Source organism: Dipteris shenzhenensis, chromosome 3 (genome assembly GCF_047967505.1).
Source record: "Dipteris shenzhenensis isolate YYH24624 ecotype China chromosome 3, Dip_SZ_1.0, whole genome shotgun sequence".
NCBI lineage: Eukaryota > Viridiplantae > Streptophyta > Polypodiopsida > Gleicheniales > Dipteridaceae > Dipteris > Dipteris shenzhenensis.
Genome location: NC_141598.1, coordinates 40,013,486 through 40,033,950, shown reverse-complemented (window position 1 = coordinate 40,033,950; position 20,465 = coordinate 40,013,486). Strand labels below are relative to the sequence as shown.

At 45.0% G+C, this 20,465-nt stretch overlaps 1 protein-coding gene across 1 annotated transcript in view; it reads left to right on the top strand.

Annotated features, from left to right (window-relative positions):
- Positions 1-20,465, top strand: part of LOC147903798 (sodium/calcium exchanger NCL1-like) — a 110,141-nt gene that overhangs the window by 29,887 nt on the left and 59,789 nt on the right. The window contains exon 2 of the mRNA XM_087372295.1: positions 9,423-9,495. Within this exon, the coding sequence (XP_087228421.1) occupies positions 9,423-9,495 (73 nt within the window). The remainder of the gene's footprint in view (positions 1-9,422; positions 9,496-20,465) is intronic.

The window sequence follows — 20,465 nt, the reverse complement described above, 5'->3', positions numbered from 1 at the left end:
CAACTCAAACAGATTTTGCATTCTATGGGATACTGATAATCCCACACCGGACTCTTATTCAGTCACGGTGAATAATGTGAACATGGGAAGTGCATATTATAAACTCAAATGGGGATTATTTGCAGGGGCCTATTTTGAATGCAAAAAGTTTGGACACATGGCTTCACAGTGTCCAATGAATCAACATAAAATGCCTCATGCCACCTTTCCAGTCCACATGCCTACTAAAGATGCTCCTACTCCAGTTGCCAACAAAAATAAAAGCAGTAGACAGCATTCCAGGAGTCAGGATAAAGGCAAAGATCCAGTAGCTACCAATGCGAATCTCACTTCACATTCTTCTCCTGCTACTCAATCTTTGACAAAAGGAAAGCAACTTTCAACTGATGGCTGGCAGAGCCCAAGAAAAGTTATTTCTGCTCGAAGAATTCCACCCCCCTGCACTTGGAATGGTGCATCTTCTAGCGGAAATACCCCAGAGATAAATACAGGAATTGGGATTACATCACACACACACACACACACACACGTGTATGTGTGTGTGTGAACGTTTTTCTGTTTTTTACTTTTTCCTTCCCTTTTTTTTGTCACTTTCTGCTAGTTTATAAGTAGTAGCTATTTCACTTTGGGACAGCTATGAATATGCTTCCTTTTTAATGAAAGGTTCTTTTACAAAAAAAGTGTCTTTGTGAACTTGATTCTGATTGATAGACTGTATGGGCATTGTTCTCTTGATGTATTTCGTTTCTTTTGTTCATCCTTGCTTAGGTTTCTCCAAGATGCACATTTCCTTGGAGACCTTCCTCTAGCCTAGTTGAAAGTTTTCTATTAGTGTTTCTAGTCTTTGAGTAGTAGTTGCTCTGTTTTGGATAGCTATTAATGTACAATTTTCTTAATGAAATGGTTCTTCTTACCTGGAAAAAAAGTGTGTATGTGTGTGTGTACATATGTATACTTATATACATATGTGTTAGAATTATAGATATAATTCAGCAGTGACCAATGTAATATAATAAGCTAGTTAGGGGCACTTTTCCCTCTTTAAGAGTTTTTTCCCCCTAACCGCAGTTAGTTCACTAACTATGGTTAGTGACTACTAAGGTTTTGTCACTAGGACAAAACCTTATCTTTTCCTTCAGTGTGTTGTACTCTCACTCTCTTCTATTGCAACTAAGCTTTCAGCTTCCAAGCTTCCAGCTCTCACACTCTCTCTTGCTCTCTCTCACTCACTCTATACTCACATTTGGTATCAGAGCGGGTTCAAGAGCTTCGGGCTCCCTGCTCCCTTCAAGCACCACCCCTTTGCTTCACGTTTCAGCTTGCTCCAACTCGTCCGTACAGTCCGTACGACTGTACGGAATTCGACATACTGCCTCTGTACAGCTCTCGTAAAGATTTCCGTACAGGTCCGTTGCAGCGCCGTACATCGTCCGTACATATTCCGTTGCAGCGTACATCGTCCGTATGTATTCCGTTGCAGCGCCGTACATCGTCCGTACATATTCCGTACAGCAACCGTACATTGCCGTACAGGTCACCGTACCTGCGCAGGAGCATCCGTACAATTTGGCCGTACAGTTGGATTCCGTACCTACGCTGACAGTTTCGTACTTGCCGTACAGCCCGTACATACTGTACCGTACAATCCGTACTGTACTGTACCACCTGTACCCTTCCTAGATTTGCGTGCATTTTTGTACTTTCAGATCTGTATTTGCAGATTTACACAGGTTGCCTTCAGCCACAGGTGTTCTTTGGCAGGCACATCTTGCAGAAAACCATAGTTTGGTTCAGTTGTTTGGGAGTACATTTGGGGCATTTTGTATATTGCAGACATTGCAATCATTGTGCAGTTTTGGAGCTACATCTGGAGCAAAATTGCAGATTTTGTTTAAAATTTGGGGCTTTTACAGACAGATCTGCAGATCTAGTCTGAAATTTGGGGCTTTTGTTCAAAAATTACAGATTTGGGGCTTTTAGTAATTTTGCCCCTTTCTGGCTGCAATTTCAAGCCACAAATTGGGGCTTTTGTGTTGAGAGAGCATTTTTTGGAGTATTCAGTACATACTGCCTTTCTTGGAGTGTTTGAAGCACTTTTGGCAGATTTTGGAGAGTTTTGATGCTTGGACAGATTTCTGAAAGTGCAAGTACAGAAATCTAAGTTGCATTTACAGCCCGTGCTTGGCTGTGTTTTTTGGAAGTTGTGCATTCCATTCCCAGTAAGGGAATTCAGCTCTGTATCTGCTTCAATCTTTTTCTCAAAAATGGCCCATCAAAGTCAGAATGAGTTTCCGTTTGGTGGTCTTTCACAAGAAGACAAGTTGGATGGTACCAACTACTCCCTCTGGAGTTTCATGGTACGTAATATTCTGATTTCTCGAAATCTATGGGATTATGTCAATGGGGATGAGATCCGACCAGCAGATACTGCACCTACTACCCCTCCTCAGCAAGGAGGTGGAAGAGGTCATGCACAGGGTGCAGCTGCAGGACAAGTTGTTGGTGCAGCTACAGTCAATACTCCAGAGCAGAAGAGATGGGATTCACGGGATGCCTTAGCTTTGTCATGCATCTCTCTTTCAGTGAAAAGATCTATCATTCTGCATATCCGGTCGTGTAAGACTTCCAGGGCAGCGTGGGATATCTTGGAAAGCATGTATGCAGCACGGAATGATGCCAGGGTATCTTTCTTAAAAAGAGAGTTGAGCAATACACATATGGAGGAGGGTGACTCCATGTCAGTCCACCTCACAAAGCTACAGGATCTCAGAGAGCAATTGTTAAACATAGATGAAATTATTCCTGATTCAGAGATGATTACAACCACTCTGAATTCTCTTCCTGAGTCTTATCTCAGCTTTCACACTTAGCTGAACTTATCATTGAGGGGGGGTGCAAATCCCCTCACTTTTCATGAGTTGATAGGACTTCTGCTTCAGGAAGAGCAGACTAGGAAAAATTTGGCTTCACGTGCAGGTGAACAAGCCATGCTCTCAAAATTTCAATCAAAAACAAAGGAACAGGCAAAGACATCAGCAAATCAGCCTTCCAGTGGATCAGGACAGCGTTCACAAAAGGCTAAAAATGATGCAAGTAAGCCCAAAAAGAAGGGTTTTTGTCATTACTGCAAAAAGCCAGGTCATCACATAGCAGAATGCAAGAAAAGGCTTGCAAAAGAAAAGAAAAACAGCTCAGGTATGGATGTTTCAGATTCAGCTCCTCATGCATCTGACAGTGGGGATGCTGCAGCCAACTTTGTTGGACAGGATTATGCCTTTTTATCTTGCATTTCAGATTCTAGGCTGGCTGTTCTAGATGCTTGGGATAGTACAGCCACTTGCAGTGATGATACATATACATTTTTGACTTGCAGTTATGACTCTTCTACGGATGCATCTGCTTTCAGTGTCAATGAAACACTGAACACTTGGTATTTTGACAGCGGTGCATCCAAGCACATCACTTCTAAGAAATGTCTTTTTACTTCCTTGCATCCACCTCCCGTTGGTAAGAAAGTCACTTGTGCCAACAACTCATCATATTCAGTACGTGGCACAGGAGAGGTTGAGCTCACTGCCATTGATGGCTCAATTTTCAGACTTTCAGATGTCTTATATGTGCCTGACATAACCAAAAATCTCCTTTCAGTGTCCACTCTTAACAGAGGGGGATTTCAGGTCATCTTTGAGGATGACAAATGTGCTGTCCGAGACAGGGAAGCTAACTATGCCTTAAGGTTATCTGGTACTCTGCTGCGTGGACTTTTTCACCTTGATATTTTTGAGAAAAGAGCAGCCCATGCTCTGGCAGTTTCTACCCCTACAGCTGCCATGCAAAATGCAAAATTATGGCATGCCAAATATGGCCACATGCATTACAACAACTTGATGACACTTCAGAAATTTTCAATGGTTGATGCATTGCCACCTCTTGAGATACCTCCTCTACATGCCTGTGAAGGGTGCATTTTAGGTAAGATGCATAGATTCCCCTTCAAGAAGGATGGTTCAGTTAAAGCTGTTCGCAAATTGCAGCTTATACACAGTGATGTCTGTGGTCCCATGAGGACTCCGTCTTTGCATGGTCATCTCTACTTTGTTACATTTATTGATGACTACTCCAATTTTACCTGGGTTTATGGGCTGAAAAAGAAATCTGAAGTGTTCACGGTGTTTAAACACTTTTCAGCCATGGTTGAAAATGAAACCGGACTCAGGATACAGACATTACGCACGGATAGAGGTGGAGAATACCTATCTGCAGAATTTGATGCTTTTCTCAAGGGCAAGGGTATTGTGCATCAGCTCAAAGTCAGGCTGACCCCTCAGCAAAATGGCAAAGCTGAGAGGAAAAATAGAACCCTCATGGAGATGGACAGATGTATGCTGAAAAGCAAACACATGCCTCATAAATTCTGGCTAGAGGGTTTGATGTGTGCCAATTACATTTTGAACAGGGCTCCCACTAAGGCTTTAAAAACAAAAACTCCTTTTGAGGTCTGGAATGACAGGAAGCCTTCAGTGGATCACTTCCGAGTCTTTGGATGCCTTGCCTATGCACATGTGCCAGTTGAATTTAGGCACAAATTGTCAGATAAAGCCATCAAATGCATATTTGTTGGATACAGTGCAGAAAGCAAGGGGTATCGTCTCTACAATCCTGCTACATGCAAAATCATAGTAAGTAGAGATGTGATATTTTCTGAAAATTCAGCTCACACTCAGGCTGAATTTCAAATGCCTTCGTCTTCAGAGGATGTCTTTGAGGGATTGCTACCCATTGCTTTGGGTTCCCCTGCTGATTTTTCTGATCCAAATCAGAATTTACAGCAACCTCCTGATGCTTCAGTTCCGCCACCGGATGTCTTGCCCCCTCCACAGGCAGTGGAATAGGTGGTGCAGCAAGAAATTGCAGACATACATGTAGCAAAAACAGTCCCAAACTGGCTGTTACAGACTCTCAGGGAGAGTAAACTTGATGCTCCGTTACCTGGCAGGACTCGCAGTGAAGCAAGGCACATGGAAGGTGCTAATTCAGTGGAATCAGCATATGCAGGTACTCTCCTTGATGAGGAGGAGCCTGCCACATTTGAAGAGGCAAAGGATAATGTGCATTGGATGAATGCCATGCACGATGAGTTGCATTCCATTGCAAAAAATCAGACTTGGGATGTTGTGGACTTGCCACAGGGTAAACATGCCATTGGCACACGATGGGTATTTAAAGTCAAACGGAAGCCAGATGGCTCCATTGACAGATATAAGGCCAGGCTGGTTGCTAAGGGCTATGCTCAGAAAAAGGGCATAGATTATGAGGAGACATTCGCTCCTACATCCCGGATGACCACCATCCGATCAGTAATTGCAATGGCTGCACATTTCGAGTGGAATGTTCAAAACAGCCTTCTTAAATGGGGACTTGCTGGAAGAGGTGTATGTCAAACCACCTCCGGGCTTTGAAATTACAGCAAATGCACTTCAAGTATGCAAGCTCAATAAAGCTTTATATGGGCTGAAACAGGCCCCTCGTGCATGGTATACCAAGATACATGCCTTCTTGACCAGCAAGGGGCTGCACAATAGTCCTACTGAGAGCACCCTCTACATCAAGATGGATGGGGGTGAAATCTTAGTCATCCTTCTTTATGTCGATGACTTACTGCTCACAGGGTCCAATGAAGAAAAAATTGCAGATTTCAAAGCTGATTTGCAGACCAACTTTGACATGTCAGATTTGGGGCTGCTTCACTTTTATTTGGGGATCCAGTTCTCTCATGAGAGACGTGGCACTGTTATGTCTCAGTCCAAGTATGTTCAGAAACTCTTGGACAGATTTAACATGCAAGAGTGTAAGCCCATATCCACTCCTATGGAACCGGGGCTGAAACTCACAATGCATGATGCAGGAGAATCAGTTGATGCCACACTTTACAGTCAGGCTGTTGGATGCCTCATATATCTCTGCAACACTAGACCTGATATTCAGTTTGCAGTATCTCAGGTGAGCAGGTACATGCACAGCCCAAAAACTATGCATTGGCAGGCAGTTAAGCGCATCTTCCGTTATTTGCAGGGCACAAAGTCTTTTGGCTTACTATTTCCCGGGGGGGTGACTTGCAGATGCATGCTACAGTGATTCAGATTGGGCTGGTGATTATGACACTAGGGAGTCCACTAGTGGCAATTGTTTCTTTTTGGGTAAATCTTGTATTTCATGGCTGAGCAAGAAACAATCTACAGTGGCTACCTCATCATGTGAAGCTGAGTACAGGGCAGCTTTCACAGCAACAGTTGAATGTGTCTGGCTGCGACGTCTATTTGCTGATCTTCATCTGTCTTTGGAGGGTCCCTCTCCAATTCTCACTGATAGTCAGAGTGCCATTGCAGTGGCAAAGAATCTAGTGTTTCATGCTCGCACGAAACACATCGAGGTTCACTATCACTACGTCAGAGAGAAGTTGCATGCAGGAGAGATCAGTATGATCTTTGTGTCCACACATGACAACGTTGCAGATATTTTCACCAAAGCACTACCACGTGAAAAGTTTGAGGCATTTCGCAGTGCCCTGAACTTATATCCGTTTGGTGATTGATCAGCCTTGTACATGACATTGGCACTGCAGGGGGGTGTTAGAATTATAGATATAATTCAGCAGTGACCAATGTAATATAATAAGCTAGTTAGGGGCACTTTTCCCTCTTTAAGAGCTTTTTCCGCCTAACCGCAGTTAGTTCACTAACTATGGTTAGTGACTACTAAGGTTTTGTCACTAGGACAAAACCTTATCTTTTCCTTCAGTGTGTTGTACTCTCACTCTCTTCTATTGCAACTAAGCTTTCAGCTTCCAAGCTTCCAGCTCTCACACTCTCTCTTGCTCTCTCTCACTCACTCTATACTCACAATATGTGTGTGTGTCTTTCAGCCTTCCTTGGCTTTATAGGAACGTCGACGTTCCTACTTTGTCTCGTTTAAAGGCATCACCTCGGTTGTTGATGTTATAGATGATGCTGGTACTGTGCTCCCCTTTTCTCTAGCAGCCACTACATATGGATTGGGCTCTCTGTTGGAATATGAAGCCAAAGTGAGTCTAAAATGAGTGTTCTAGGTGTGTTTTATAGTCTAGTGAGTCCTAGATATGCCATGTGTCATATTGGGAGTTATCCCATATACACTATGGCTTTCTAGAGTCTAGTGTCACACTATATAGTATTGTACTTGTCTATTGTGTATGACATCAGTCAACATCAAGCTTTATATCATGTGAGTATTTTGGTTATCATTGCCTAGCACTTGTTCTTTCATTTTCCTTACCATTTTTCTTTTCATTATGCTTTCCACATTTCCATTTCGTTCCTAGCTAGCTACTAGATTTCTTCATGTGGTATCAGAGCCATGTTCCTAGCCTTGCTCTCTCCTTCCCTTTCCCTTTCCCTTCCAAGAGGTTGAGACGAGGGAGGCCAATGAAGCTACTCTACCTCCTCCTCCTTGGAAGGCTGCTCTCTCCTCTCCTTCCTTAAGCTCTCTTCTTCACGCCATGACCTGCCACCTCTCTTCTCCTTCCTTCAGCTACATCTTTCTGTGACCTGCAGACGACATGACGCTTTTATCCGGATCTAGAATCACGGCTTTGTGTCTTCAGCAAAGTTGTAGAGGATCTTTAAGTACTACAAATTTCATTTTTACATCATTGCAATCCGAGTTTTTTGTGAAAACTTACAGCCCTTGCAAGAAGTGACGAAATTTGTTTCTGCGCATGAATTTTGTTCTGGAGCTCAATGATTTGACAGCCCAAGCATGACGCAGCCAGCTCAACGTGGAGCTATTCATCCTCTTCATCATTGACCTCTTCTCCATCCCGCCATTTGCTCCTTCTGTCCAACATTCTCTTGGAGTTGCTGCCCGCAAGTTGGTGCGCGTATTCTGCCCGCCATTCTGCTCCACGTAGCTCTGCTGCCCACGTAGCTATGAGCTCTTGACATGACATTGCGGTGACTCCTTCACGTGACTACTCCGACACACTCCACTATAGTGATCTCTCTGATTAGTGCATTACATCGAGCTAAAATAATGAACCTTACTCCAAGGGCAAGCTAGGTCCTTGTGGTCTCTGGCATCTTGAGTCTTGATTGGTGCTGCCACTCGGTGATGTGCAAGTCAGGGCCCTGAGGTCTCTAGCATCCTGAGTCCTGAGTGCTGCTGCTATTAGGTGCTGTCTTCACTGCGCCTGTATGGCTGTCGGCCATTGACTTGGTTGCTAGCTGTTGCTTCTATTGCTGCCTTGTCTGTGCTCGTCATTCAAATGCTTGTGTTAAGTTCAGTGAGATTCTAGTAGTGTATTTCTAGAAAGATGTGTCGGGCTTCTACATTTGTCATTGTACTTTCCTCTTGCTTTACTTGCTTTGAAGGTTTCGATGTGGTTCTGGCAAACCTGGCAAGGCATCGACCTCACGCCGTGGAGCGGCTTCTTGTGCCATAGATTCTTGCGTTAACCACTCTACATCAACAAGTGACTTCTTTAACATTGCTTATTCGATCGGTGCCTGAGGTACTTGGTTTTCATTGAGTTTAAAGGTCCTTTGCCTTGGATAGTCTTCCTAAAAAGATGTATTGGTTTTTCTATTTTGGTATGTGGCTTCCTAACATGTCCTGTTATGAAGCCAAGGAGGGATGTACTGTGGGAGCCATGTATTGGCTTTGATAGGTTTAGAGGGGAATGTATTGTGGGAGCCATGTATTGGCTTTGATAGGTCTCGTTATCAGGCCTGGCCGAGTTCCAGGATGTTGGTGTATTCCTAGACCTATGAGCTGGTCATGTAACCATGCTATAACGTGAGCCTCTGAGCATGTTGAATCTCAAGCCATTAGAGTGCTTGGATCAACCTTTGAACACGCTCAGACTTTAGCCTCTGAGTTACATAGGGTGCACAGTTTGATGACCGTCATTGTCATGTTCTGTTCTTGTTTCCATTCCATAGTCCCTCACCTTAGACCGTCATTGTCAACACTTTAGCATGTTCTAATGGCGCTAAAACCATGCTGCAAGCTGCAAAGGCTCTTCTCAAAGTAGACATCTCTCAGAAGCAGAGTTTGGATTTCTCAAAGTACTGATTTATATTCAATTAACTGACAACAGCTAAGCCCTGTTTGATCGCATCCTGCAAGTGTATGAGGAGGACATCTATCTATGTTGTGGTTGAATTTGTGTGTTAGGTGCTACAAACTGGTGGACAATAAAACCACAAACATGCCTTCAAAGTGGACTCATTTTTTTCTAGTAGGATTTTTTTTAATGCTCGGTGCCACTTAATGTCTGAAAACAAGGTTTCTGATTATCTTTCTAGGACTTCCCTCTTAAATCTTTGCGGGCTAAATTAAAATTTCCTTTAAAAGCCATACTAACAGAAATTTGGCGGTTTTTCCAGGTCATCACAAAAGACACATTATGGACACTATGGCTGGGGTAGCTCATTTGTTCACTCCAGAACGCCTTTTAAGGTGATGGATGTTAAATGTTTCTGCCATTAGGATGCTTTGCAAATTTCTCAGAAATTTGAGTATTGTTATCATGTCTCTTGTGGTCAAGTTTCAATGCATCAAGTTAAATGTCGATTTTGATGTTCCTGCATCCAAAAATTTGGACTTGATAGGTTAGTCCCACGAGTATTCTACTGATGGTGAGAGAGATGATGCTGTTTGCAGCTAATTTCTTGTATTCTTTATATAAATTTTGTGAAAAAAATATGGCAAAATCTACTTATCACATGATATCATCAACCTGTGATATATGGTTTGTTGTCACATTTTATCCATGGAGGGATTATATATGCCTCATGTGTTTCTGGATGATATAGTAAAGAGACAATTAAAAGTCTAGTATTCTTAGTACGTTGGATGGATGTGACCTGTATGAATACCTTGGCCGATCCTTCACACTGACCATGTCATTTAGGTGACTGCATTCTGCTGGCATTTTCGAATTGGATAGTGACACTAAAAAAAGACCAAATTTTTTGGGAACTTTGAGCTGCTTACATTTTGTCATAGGAGTTGCTTGATATATTACAATTCGTTTTCACACTGTCAAGGACTTCCATCTATGCAAGGGATAGGATACTGGCAAAATAGCTTGTTTATTTGCCCTACTGTTTGAGGGCGTATTCATTGGGTATCCTTGCTTTGCTGAGAGTTCTCTCGAAATGAATTCAATGTGCTGAGAATCACATCTGTTGGGAGGCCATGGAGTTTTGATTTACACTGGGAGGCAGTTTTACATCCACAAGATTCTGCTGATGCTCGCAAATTCATGTCTCAACATGAAACCTGTATAGGCTGCTTGGAATTTATTGCCATCTAAATTAGCCACGTATTGAAGAACCAACTATATTTTTCCCCACTGCATTTTAGAGTTGGTTGGGGAGATTTTTGTGTTTGGAGTTTGAAATGCCTTGTATTTGAGTGTGATATCTAATACCAATCGCTTGGAAAGGTCAGGGCACGCAGTTTTTTCAGACACTTTTACGCTCTTTGGCTCCCGTCAAAAGGTCATCCCTGCACTGGTATCCACCTACCTTCATCTTCGACACTCCTTGTGAGACCCCCTTATCTCCAATCAGCCCAACTCACTAGCTTCCTTCATGACTGCAAGTGGCAGCACTATGGGCATGATTGTACAAGATTAATCATGGGCGAGATTTCAGATCAGATACTTATTTTGGAGGATTCCTTTGCTCCTGGCCGTTACTACCTTAATAACCGATTCCCCTCAGCTCTAGAGGCATTGTTCACGGTGACTCCTTATGATTTTACTCAGTTGTCCTTATGACATTTTTCATAGAACCATCTAGCAGTGCAAGGGCCTTCATCTCTGCTCCTATGGACCAAAGTGTACATACCTTCCCCATCAGTGGCAAGTTTCTCCTCCATCCATTATGGCATCCCACCCTTTGCCTCCCTCTTGCATTTGTCCCCACCCCCTCTTGCAGCGATCTCTGTTATTTTGTTGCATCCTCCCCCTTCTTCACATTCCGTCTCCATGTTCACCGCCTCACAGCCTCTTCATGGAGTTACATAATCTCCCCTTCTCGTCCCCATTCCTCTGCTCACCATTGTCACCTATATGCCTCCTCATCGTTCCTCTCCACAGGTTGCACATCTTTCCTATCACAATCTCTAGGGGCCATCACTGCAGTCACCACCATTGCAGAGGCACCAGGTGCAATTCCTATCATGGTAGAGGGAGCATGGGCAGCTACCACACATTAGGCAAGTCCTTTACATTTTACGTAGGTGGACCTCCCAAAGTCTGCTTCAGGGGTTTCCAGTGTAGTGGCTCTTCCAAGAATGGAGATGGTACATGTCTGAGGCATGACTGACACACACTATGGCGAGGAATATGGTGCAGATACATTTCAGGACCCTCCCATGATGAACATGGTCCTGAATCTTGATATCAGACAATTTGACACGTGGGCAGCATCTCAAACTGTGACACATTCTACAGCTCCAAATTAGGTGAAGGATATAGACACACAGGTCACCCTAGAAGGAGATGCAGTGGCTGGTTTGTCTATTGGCCAGCCAAATGTAGGTGCTAAAAATGGGACAGCACCCCAAGTTACGATTCCACTTACTAATCAGAGATCCATGCTTTGTTTTGAAACATTAACACAAAAAGTCTGAAATGAATTTTTATGGTGGCACACTACCATAAAAAGCAAGATTACGCTCCTATGCACTGGAATGACATCCTATCACCTTTTTGGGGTTTGAGACTTGATTCCCCATTGTGTCCCATTTGTCAGGTAGAGGAGCACACTGACTACTGCCTTCATGCAGACACAGTGCACTTGGGCTGATGTGGAGGATGAGATCTCGACAAGATGTTTACATACCCCTTACATCAGCAGGCACTTGCAACTTACTTCACCTTTCCACATCTGGATTCCTCTTGCATTTACCTCGACTCTCTTGCTCAAGATTGGCAATCTCTTTGATTGGGTGCGCTTCTCCGTTGCCTTTGCTTGGGCAAAACAAGCGTTGCACCTAGTACATTGATTGATGGGATGACAGTTTTGTCCAATTAGGTACCAAGTTCCAACTGGTGCAAACACATGTGCGGGAGCTTACAGAACAAAAGACAAAAACGCAAAAAAAAAGGATGGTATAGAAGGTGCATGGATTAAATGTAAAGAATCCCTTCAAGAGGCCATGGACAGTTTACAGCAAGATGAGCAGCAAGCTGCAGTCCACAAGATTTACTGCAGCAAATAAAAAGGCTCAACGAGTAGCATACAAAACCAATTGGGTCTAAAAAAGCTCTCATGCAGGAGAACAAGGTGAGTTTGGAACAGCACGGGGTGCACTATAGGTTGACATTCCGAAATTTCAGTAAACACGTGACCACATTTTCCATCTGCATGAGAACCATCTGCGATAGGTGACAGATCTGAAAGGCAAACGCACTGTGCTAGAAATGGCACAGCTGTTCCAAGGATGGAGGGCAATACTCTTCATGCCAAGACTTACAGTACAAGCAAGTATATTTCTGCTACAAAGACAAACACGAGCATCTACAGAGTATCTTGGACACAATGGAGAGTGGTGATGATGAGGAGCAGCACAACTTAGTGTCTGCTTCATTACATTTCTTATATTTCATTTTACTTACCAGATACAAAAGTAAGTATTTTCAGTTTTGGTTCCATGCGAGCAAACATTCTCAATATGTACCCTCTTTCCAGAACATTTTTGGATCCGACCTTAATGGTTGTGTATAAGCTCTATGCTATATCTTCTTTTCAGTGGCTCTATTTCCTTTGTATCTTAGCTTACAACCTTTTTTGACAAGAACAGAGGAAAAAGAAGCAGCCAGGGAACAATTCAGATAGAATCACCGTCACCATACATTGTCGACTTTTCTATTTACGGAGCGGGTGAATGATGGCGGCTGGGGGGCTGTTACATAGGAGAAGTAACGATGGCATCGTCATCACAGAGCCTGACTGTCATCAGGGGTCATGAACTGAGCTTGTATCTGTCTACCCTCAACCAACAAGCTTCTGCCCTAACAAAGCAAAACAAAAAATGACAGCGTGATAATCCTTGAAAACTACTCATGATTTCACATGCTAGAAGGAGCATGCACAAGTCTACTCCTGCTGTGAAGTAGCAGCACAATCAAACTCAAATTCCACATCCTTGATGCAAAACCAAAAAATGAAATTGCAATTCTCAGACACATCCAGGAAGGAAGCAGACAAAGTAGGCTAACCTATGGAAACTATGCAATCCACTACGAGCTACTTGCAAGCACCACAAGGACACCGCCCAACCTTAGATCCTTTCGCAAGGATCACTCCCCAACTAGAGATTAGGTGAACCCCACTTTGGCCAACTTGGTCACTTTCTCATCTCTCTTGTCTCTTCCCAATATGGGGATTGTTCACCAGTATAGGACGAGATTTTCTTATTCTGCTTATGTTGTGGAGTTCGCCGGTGATTGTCATTTAGCATAGTGCACTTGTACGTCATTGTTCACTGCAGTATAGCATACGACACTCGCACACCACTGCACGGTGCACTCTGTGCGATCCATTGCATTAGAGCATTGCAACACTCATGCTTCTCACGCCAGTGGCCTTTGGCCTCCAGTAACACCTCTGGAAGGATAGGAACCCCTCCCCTTAAACAGGCACGCATTCCGACACTCATTGCTGGCTGAACGCTTCTCCTCTCCAGCCCGTGATGTGCCTGCTCTCTCTCTCTCTCTAGTTCCAAAGCTTTGTATGTTTCCCTCTCCTAGCTGCCCATGGCTTGGCTTTCTTCTACTAGCCTTGGCTTTCATTTGCCGCCCTTTGGAGGTGAATCCTTCTTCATTTGCTCGTGATTGAGGGGCGTTGTGCACCGTTGGGGGCCTGGACAGGGGATAGGTGTGAGGGTAGAGGTCGCCCCTCTTCCAAGGACAGTGGGTATGGTCATTCTTCCCTCATTTGATTTTCATTTTGTAATTTTTGGAAGCTTGTTGTTGCTCTTTTGTTGTTGGAAGTTCCCCCTAGGCCGTTCAAGCTGTGGATAGACACCCAGTCATACAGGGTGTGCCTAGATTGGTGCTAGAGGAGCAGTGTGTTGATTTTCCTCCTATTTTGAGGTCACTTGTGTGCTTTGATCTCTGTGTTATGGCAATGTCACCTTGAGAGGCTGGACATTGGCTTGTGGGACTGCCAAAGCTTGTGTAGCCAGATGGATGCCTTGTGGAATGCCTGGACAGCTTTGCTGTGGACACAAATAGAGGGAAAATGCCTAAGCCTTGCCTTGGCAGATGGGTTCTAGTGTGCACTAGGGATTGGATGCAGTTTGAAGCCAGGAATTGGCTTAGACAATGGATTTGCTAGTGAAGCAGAGTGCAAGGGAGCGGACCCTTGTTGTAAAAGCATTTTTCCATTGTCAGAGGAACAAATAAATACCAAAAGGGGCACCAAAGCATTTGGGGCCAATCTGCCTGCATCTCTTGCATGTGGTTTTTTGAGCAGGGGCACTCTAGCCTTCCTTTCAGCTGTTCTAAGTGATGTTTACTTTATGGAAGTGGCTGGAAATGATCCAATGTGGGTGTGAATAGAGTGGATGCTAAGTTAGTTACAGTTTACTACCCTTTAGTGTACTGCAGGCCTGTTCCAGTGCCTCTACCATGAAAAGAAATAGGAAAGGGGCTAGCGGGTAACTCTGTTGCACTGAACGGCAGAGGGGCAAGGCCTTCCTTGTTAATGCCCCTTGAGGACTTGGCTGGAATTGCTTGCATAAAGGGTGGAAATCCCCTTCACTTAGGCTATGGCACTTGACTAGCTTGGGGGCAGGTCTTGCCCCCATGTTGATGGTTAGAAGGGCCCTAGGGACGAGAGGAGGGACGGCTTGCGAGGTGTGGGTATGCCTCGACTAGGTGGCTCATCTACTTGCAACGTAGGCATTGCCTTGGTAAACTTGAAACCTCAATCTTCTGCTTGAAGACACCTCCCACCAGGTTTCTAGAAGCAGCTCCTCTGGTAGGGTACCGGGTCGTTTACAATTGACCACACCTTCGAGATGCTCTCTAGCATGATTTGGAAGAAGAGATGCACTCTACACGACAATATGTTGGCAAGTCCATAGAGTAAAACCCCCTCTTGAGGGAGTCTGTCTAGATCAGGATATGCTTAGACCGAGTCAAGCAGAAGGGCATGATGGACATGGGCAAATAAATACTACCTTGATAACTCTCTCATCATCTATGCAAGTTGCATGTGAAGGAATTGACTAGTATACACATGGGTCTCAAGATGGTTCCAATCGTCAAGGCATGTTAATGGATCAGCTATCCCCACAGCTCTACTGATTTGATGCCCCGTTGCTGCATCTAATAAGTAGGAGGTCCATATGGTCATTCGAGACTACCTAAGGCAGGTTTACATCCACAGAAACTTGGCATCCCACCTGTAGCCACTTGCAACCAAAATGACCTTGTTTAGGAAACAATCTATATATTCACCTCTCTCACCATGCGTTAGATAAGGACCTTGTCCCACATATTCCAAGTCACAAGTGAGATTGTAGGTGACATAATACCATAGAGACCTGCAACTCTACTCTCTTTGTAATACATGTGAGGTAGAGAGAGAGAGTAGGTTTTTTTTTTTTTTTCAAGAAAGAGACTTCTATTAAGTAAAAGAAAAAACCCGCGAGAGCAAGCTCAAAGCGGAATACATCATGAAACCATGAGGATAAATAAACCCCCTCAAAATGAGGTGGAAAACAACCAAGGCTGAGGCTGAAAGTGTCACCTCAACCCTGTAAGAGTCTCAAAGGAGAGAATAGGTCTTTTTTTTCTTTCCCCAAAAAAGAGACTTCTATTAAGTAAGAAAGAAACCCGTTAGAGCAAGCTCTGTGCGGAAATACACCATGCTAAGCATGTAATAAAAAACACCTCATAGGAATGAGGTAGAAAGAAACCAAGACTGAGGCTGAAAATGCCATCTCAACCCTGTAGAAGTCTCAGCAAAGAAGGGAGAGTCTCTCCAATCTCTGAGAAAAGTAACTCTCCTGGAGGAGGCTGCTCGAGATGATCCCTGCATGGTCGCCCAAATGGCCATCAGAGTGTGTATCGTATCTGTCCAAATACTGGCCAAGATCTGAGAAGGGTGAACCTGAGAACCCTCCAAAGCCTCAGTGCATCTGGCTCTCCAAATGTGCCATGCTGCAATGCTAGCTAGGATCTCCCATGGAGAGTCGACCGAGGAGTGAGCAGCCCTGAAAGGAGTGGCCGGAACATCCTCTAGAGAGCACGACTCCACAAGGTTTCGTCGGATGTGAAGAGCCCAAGAGGAATCAAGTCTCTCAAAAAATACCTGGGGCCCTGAAAGAGTAAGCCAAGCTACTGATCCCTAGGTCATATAGAAAGGTAGGCGAACAAAAGTGCTGAAAAGTCTTGCAATCCCCTTCCATATGATTCTCGCCTGTCTGCAATCCCAAAGGCAGTGCTGTATTGTCTCCAAAGCAGAAAGGCAGCGAGGGCAAGAAGGGTCAGAGCTCCGAACCTGGATCTCCAATGGTTTACTGCTATCCCACCATGAATAGAAAGCCAAAAGAAGAGACTGATTTTTCTGTTCCGGTGGGATTTCCAGAGTCTCTGCCAAAAAAATTTGTGCAAGTCAGCAGGATTCTGAAAGTTCTCCCAATGATGAGCTCTGGTGGGCCTCCAACCCCTACAGCTGAGCTAGAATTTCCTGGCATTACTGACCGTGTAACGAAAGAAGGGGATGCCCTTCTCTCGGTGCCCTTCATCTATCCATTCCATTTCCCCAGGGTCCCACTGCAAAAACTTAATTGGGACACCTCCATAGAGCCATAGCCTCCATGAGCCAAGGGCGAGGAGAAGCGGGTCAGGATCCAAGTATCACTGTGAAAGAGAGCCATGCTCCATGAAGCCCACTATCCTGACTAGCTGAAACGGTACCTCCAGCAAGATATCGTCTGTGGATCTGGACAGCCTGCCCCCCGAAGAAACAACAAAAACTAAGGCATCCTCATGTGTGTCAAGAAAAGCAATCACCTGTAAAGGAACTCCCAATCTGTGTCCACCCAATCCAAGGGCAAGGCTGCATCAATCTGTTGGACTCTCCCTGCACTTCCTCTGAGATTAAGAACCATCTGGGCCTGCCGGTCTGCAGGAAGCTTCCTGAAGGCTTTCCATGCTCCCACTGTAGATGCAGGGCCCCTCTCCCATCTTGGCCACTGCATGTAAGGAGAAGCTCCAAGTGGTCTGCCAAGCTCATCCAAAATCCTGTCATTCCACATGATAGGCTGCCTTTCAATCTCTTCATTGGTGGATGGGGGAATCCTGCGAAGAGTTCTCCTGAAGCTGGCCCATGCTTTCAGGATAGCAACCATAAGAGGGGAAGAGGGAGACCTGAGGTGGGCTGTGGTGAAAACCCATCTAGTACTGTGTGTCCAATCCTCTCCTGAAGTGGGCGTGCAAGACTGTATGCATCTGATAAAAAAATCCTTCCAAGGCTCTTGCCCTGGCATAACCCCTCTCACAACGAACTTGTAAAGCTCTGCACTGTAGATCTGGGTCGATGATATTTAAACCCCCTTCTCTTGTAGGAAGAATCAAGGTCTCCCAAGCCACCCTGGCTATAACATCAGTTGTGCCATCTAGACCACTCCATAAAAAGTTTCGTACAGGCCTCCTAAGCTGAGTGATATAATCCCTAGAGTGGCACCAACAAGAGCATACAAACCATGCTGTGGCTAGAAGAACCTAGTTAACCACCACCACCCTAGAGGCCAAGTCAAGTTTGGCTGAGCTCCAGAAAAGGAGCTTTCTTCTGATGCTTTCCAACACCGGAGCAAACTGTTGTGAAGGAGAGATGCCCACCCCAACCTGGCAGCCCAAATATCTAACGGAGACGCCCCTCTGTACCCAAGTGAAGCCAATATCATTACCCCAATCTGGGGTGTCATCCTCACAAATCCAAAAACCACTGGATTTATGCCAATTAATGTGTGCACCTGCAGCCGTGCAAAACAAATCCAAGGCTGTCCGGAAGGAAGTGAGTGTCCTGGGGGAGGCATCCAAAAAAACAGCCGTGTCATCTGCCAACTCACTATCCAGGAGCTCTTCTTCCCGCCGGATAGGAAGCCTCAAGCCATAAATATTAGCTTGAGATCTAATGTAGATACTCATAGCTTCCGCCACAAACAGAAAAAGAAACGGGGCAAGAGGACATCCCTGGCGGACTGACATCCCTGGCGGACTGATCTGGAAATCTGAAACCTGTGCCCTCTTACCCCCCCAATGAGCAACTAGCTATGGGCTGATCTGTAGAGAGAGGATACTCCTCTAATCCATGCATCTGAAAAACCAAAGCGAGATAGAGTACCCTCTAAAAAATTCCAGTCTACTCTGTCGTAAGCTTTTTCAAAGTCCAAGAGTAGAATGGCCAATCTCTGGCGGCTCTGCATGGCCCATTCTGAGGCCTCCCAAAATGAGAAAATATTATCAAAAATACTTCTACCATGCACAAACCCTGTCTGCGTGTCCTGAATCAAATCTGGAAGAAAAACCTGTAGCTGCAGACTGATGGCTTTCGCCAGAATCTTGTAAAAAGTGCCCAATAGAGTGATGGGTCTCCATTGAGACACAAGATTCCTATTACCCCCCTTTGGGATGAGATGAATGAGACCATCTGTAAGTGAGTCCGGCATCTCACCAGAGTCCCACACGCCATGCAGGGCTGATGTAATGTGATCACCAATCTGCTCCCAAAAAGTAATAAAAAAGGAGGGGGTAAGGCCATCTGAACCTGGGCACTTGCCCTTGTGAAGGGCAAGTAATGCAGTCTTGAATTCTGCATTGGTGAAAGGTGCATCCAGAGCAACATACATCTCATCCTTCACCAATACAGGGATACACTACCAAATAACCTCTCTGGCATCATCAATGGCCTGTGTGCCTGGATCTGCAGTAAGAAGGGATGCAAAAAAGTCGAAGCTACACGCATGACAGCATCAGGATCTAACTGTAACACCCCGTTCGAGTCAACAAGCTGCGAAACACTATCTCTACTATGTCTGGGCCCATGAGTAGAGAAAAAGTGTTTGTTGACCCTGCCACCCATCTGAATCCAAAAGGATTCCCGTGCATGAAAGGCATATTCTGCTCTCTGATCCAACAATGTCTGCAAATGAGCCCTTGTTGCAGCAAGGCGGTCCTGAATCCAAGCATGTGTGGGCCTCTTCTGCTCTTCCCTCTGAAGGGACGCTAACTGTTGGCGTATACCAATCTCACATCTGGGAATCTCACGTCTCCTAGAATCAGCGACTGTATGATAATAGTCACTAATTCCGGATAAGGTTACAGCTACCTGAGATGGGTGGACAGCTCCACCCTGTATGTGGAAACCCAAATCTGTAAAATATCCTCCGTGAGGCTCTCCTCTGCATAAAAAGCATCCGGAATCCTGACACTGGCAGAGCGTCCTCTCCGATGAGGCTCAAGAATCTGCAACACCACTGGAAAATGATCTAGGGTGTGAAGAGGAAGGCATCCCAGGCTGCCCTCTCCAAAGAATGAATTCCACCCTGTCTGCCTCCCTTTTTGTCTGAAGGCAACTCAACCATGTTGAAGTCGCCACCAATGATCCAAGAATCTGCAATGGGGGCCCAAGAGAGTAACTCCTTCCAAAAGGAGATCCGCTCTCCTCTGTTGTTGGGAGCATAAAGATTGAGAAGACCAATCTTACGCCCTCCAATCAAAATAATGATCCATTGAGCTCTAGAAGGGGAGATAATACCATGACCAACAACCAAGGGGAGAATAGAAAGAGAGACCGAAATGCAAGTACCTCCCCTTGTGCCCATAGCAGGCGACCAGAAGGTATGTCCTGAAAGCAGTTTGCTAGACATAGAGCAATCACTGGCATCCGGCTTGTGTTCCTGGATAAAAAGGATATCAATAGCACCAGATTGCTGATATCCAGCTTAGAGCAATCAGTGCCAGACTTAGGTAGCTGATCTGGGGCTGCAGCAAGATCCACCTCTGGAGTCTGGAAAACGTTTGTCTGAACAAGATCAAAAGTCTCCTCCTGAGGTAAGGGAGCCGCTCTGATAGCTCTCCATCGTGGTACTAGGTGTGCTGCAGGCATTGGGCACCTTGCTGCCCCTGGTGGTCCTGGGGTGCGCGAAGCAGGGCACCCTGTTGCTCTTGGTGGTCCTAGAGTGCGTGGTACAGGGTGCTGGGGAGGTGCAGTCGTGGTAGTACGTGAAGGAGCCGCACCAAGAGACCTCTTGGGTCTTTTTCTCTTCCTTGGACAGTCTCTAGCAAAGTGCCCAAGGGTCCTGCAAATCCTGCACTGGTCCTGTCTACCTGAAATCTCGACTCTCTGTCGAAAGAGAGAGCCATCTGGACGCTGAAGCATAATGTGGTCATCTGAGAT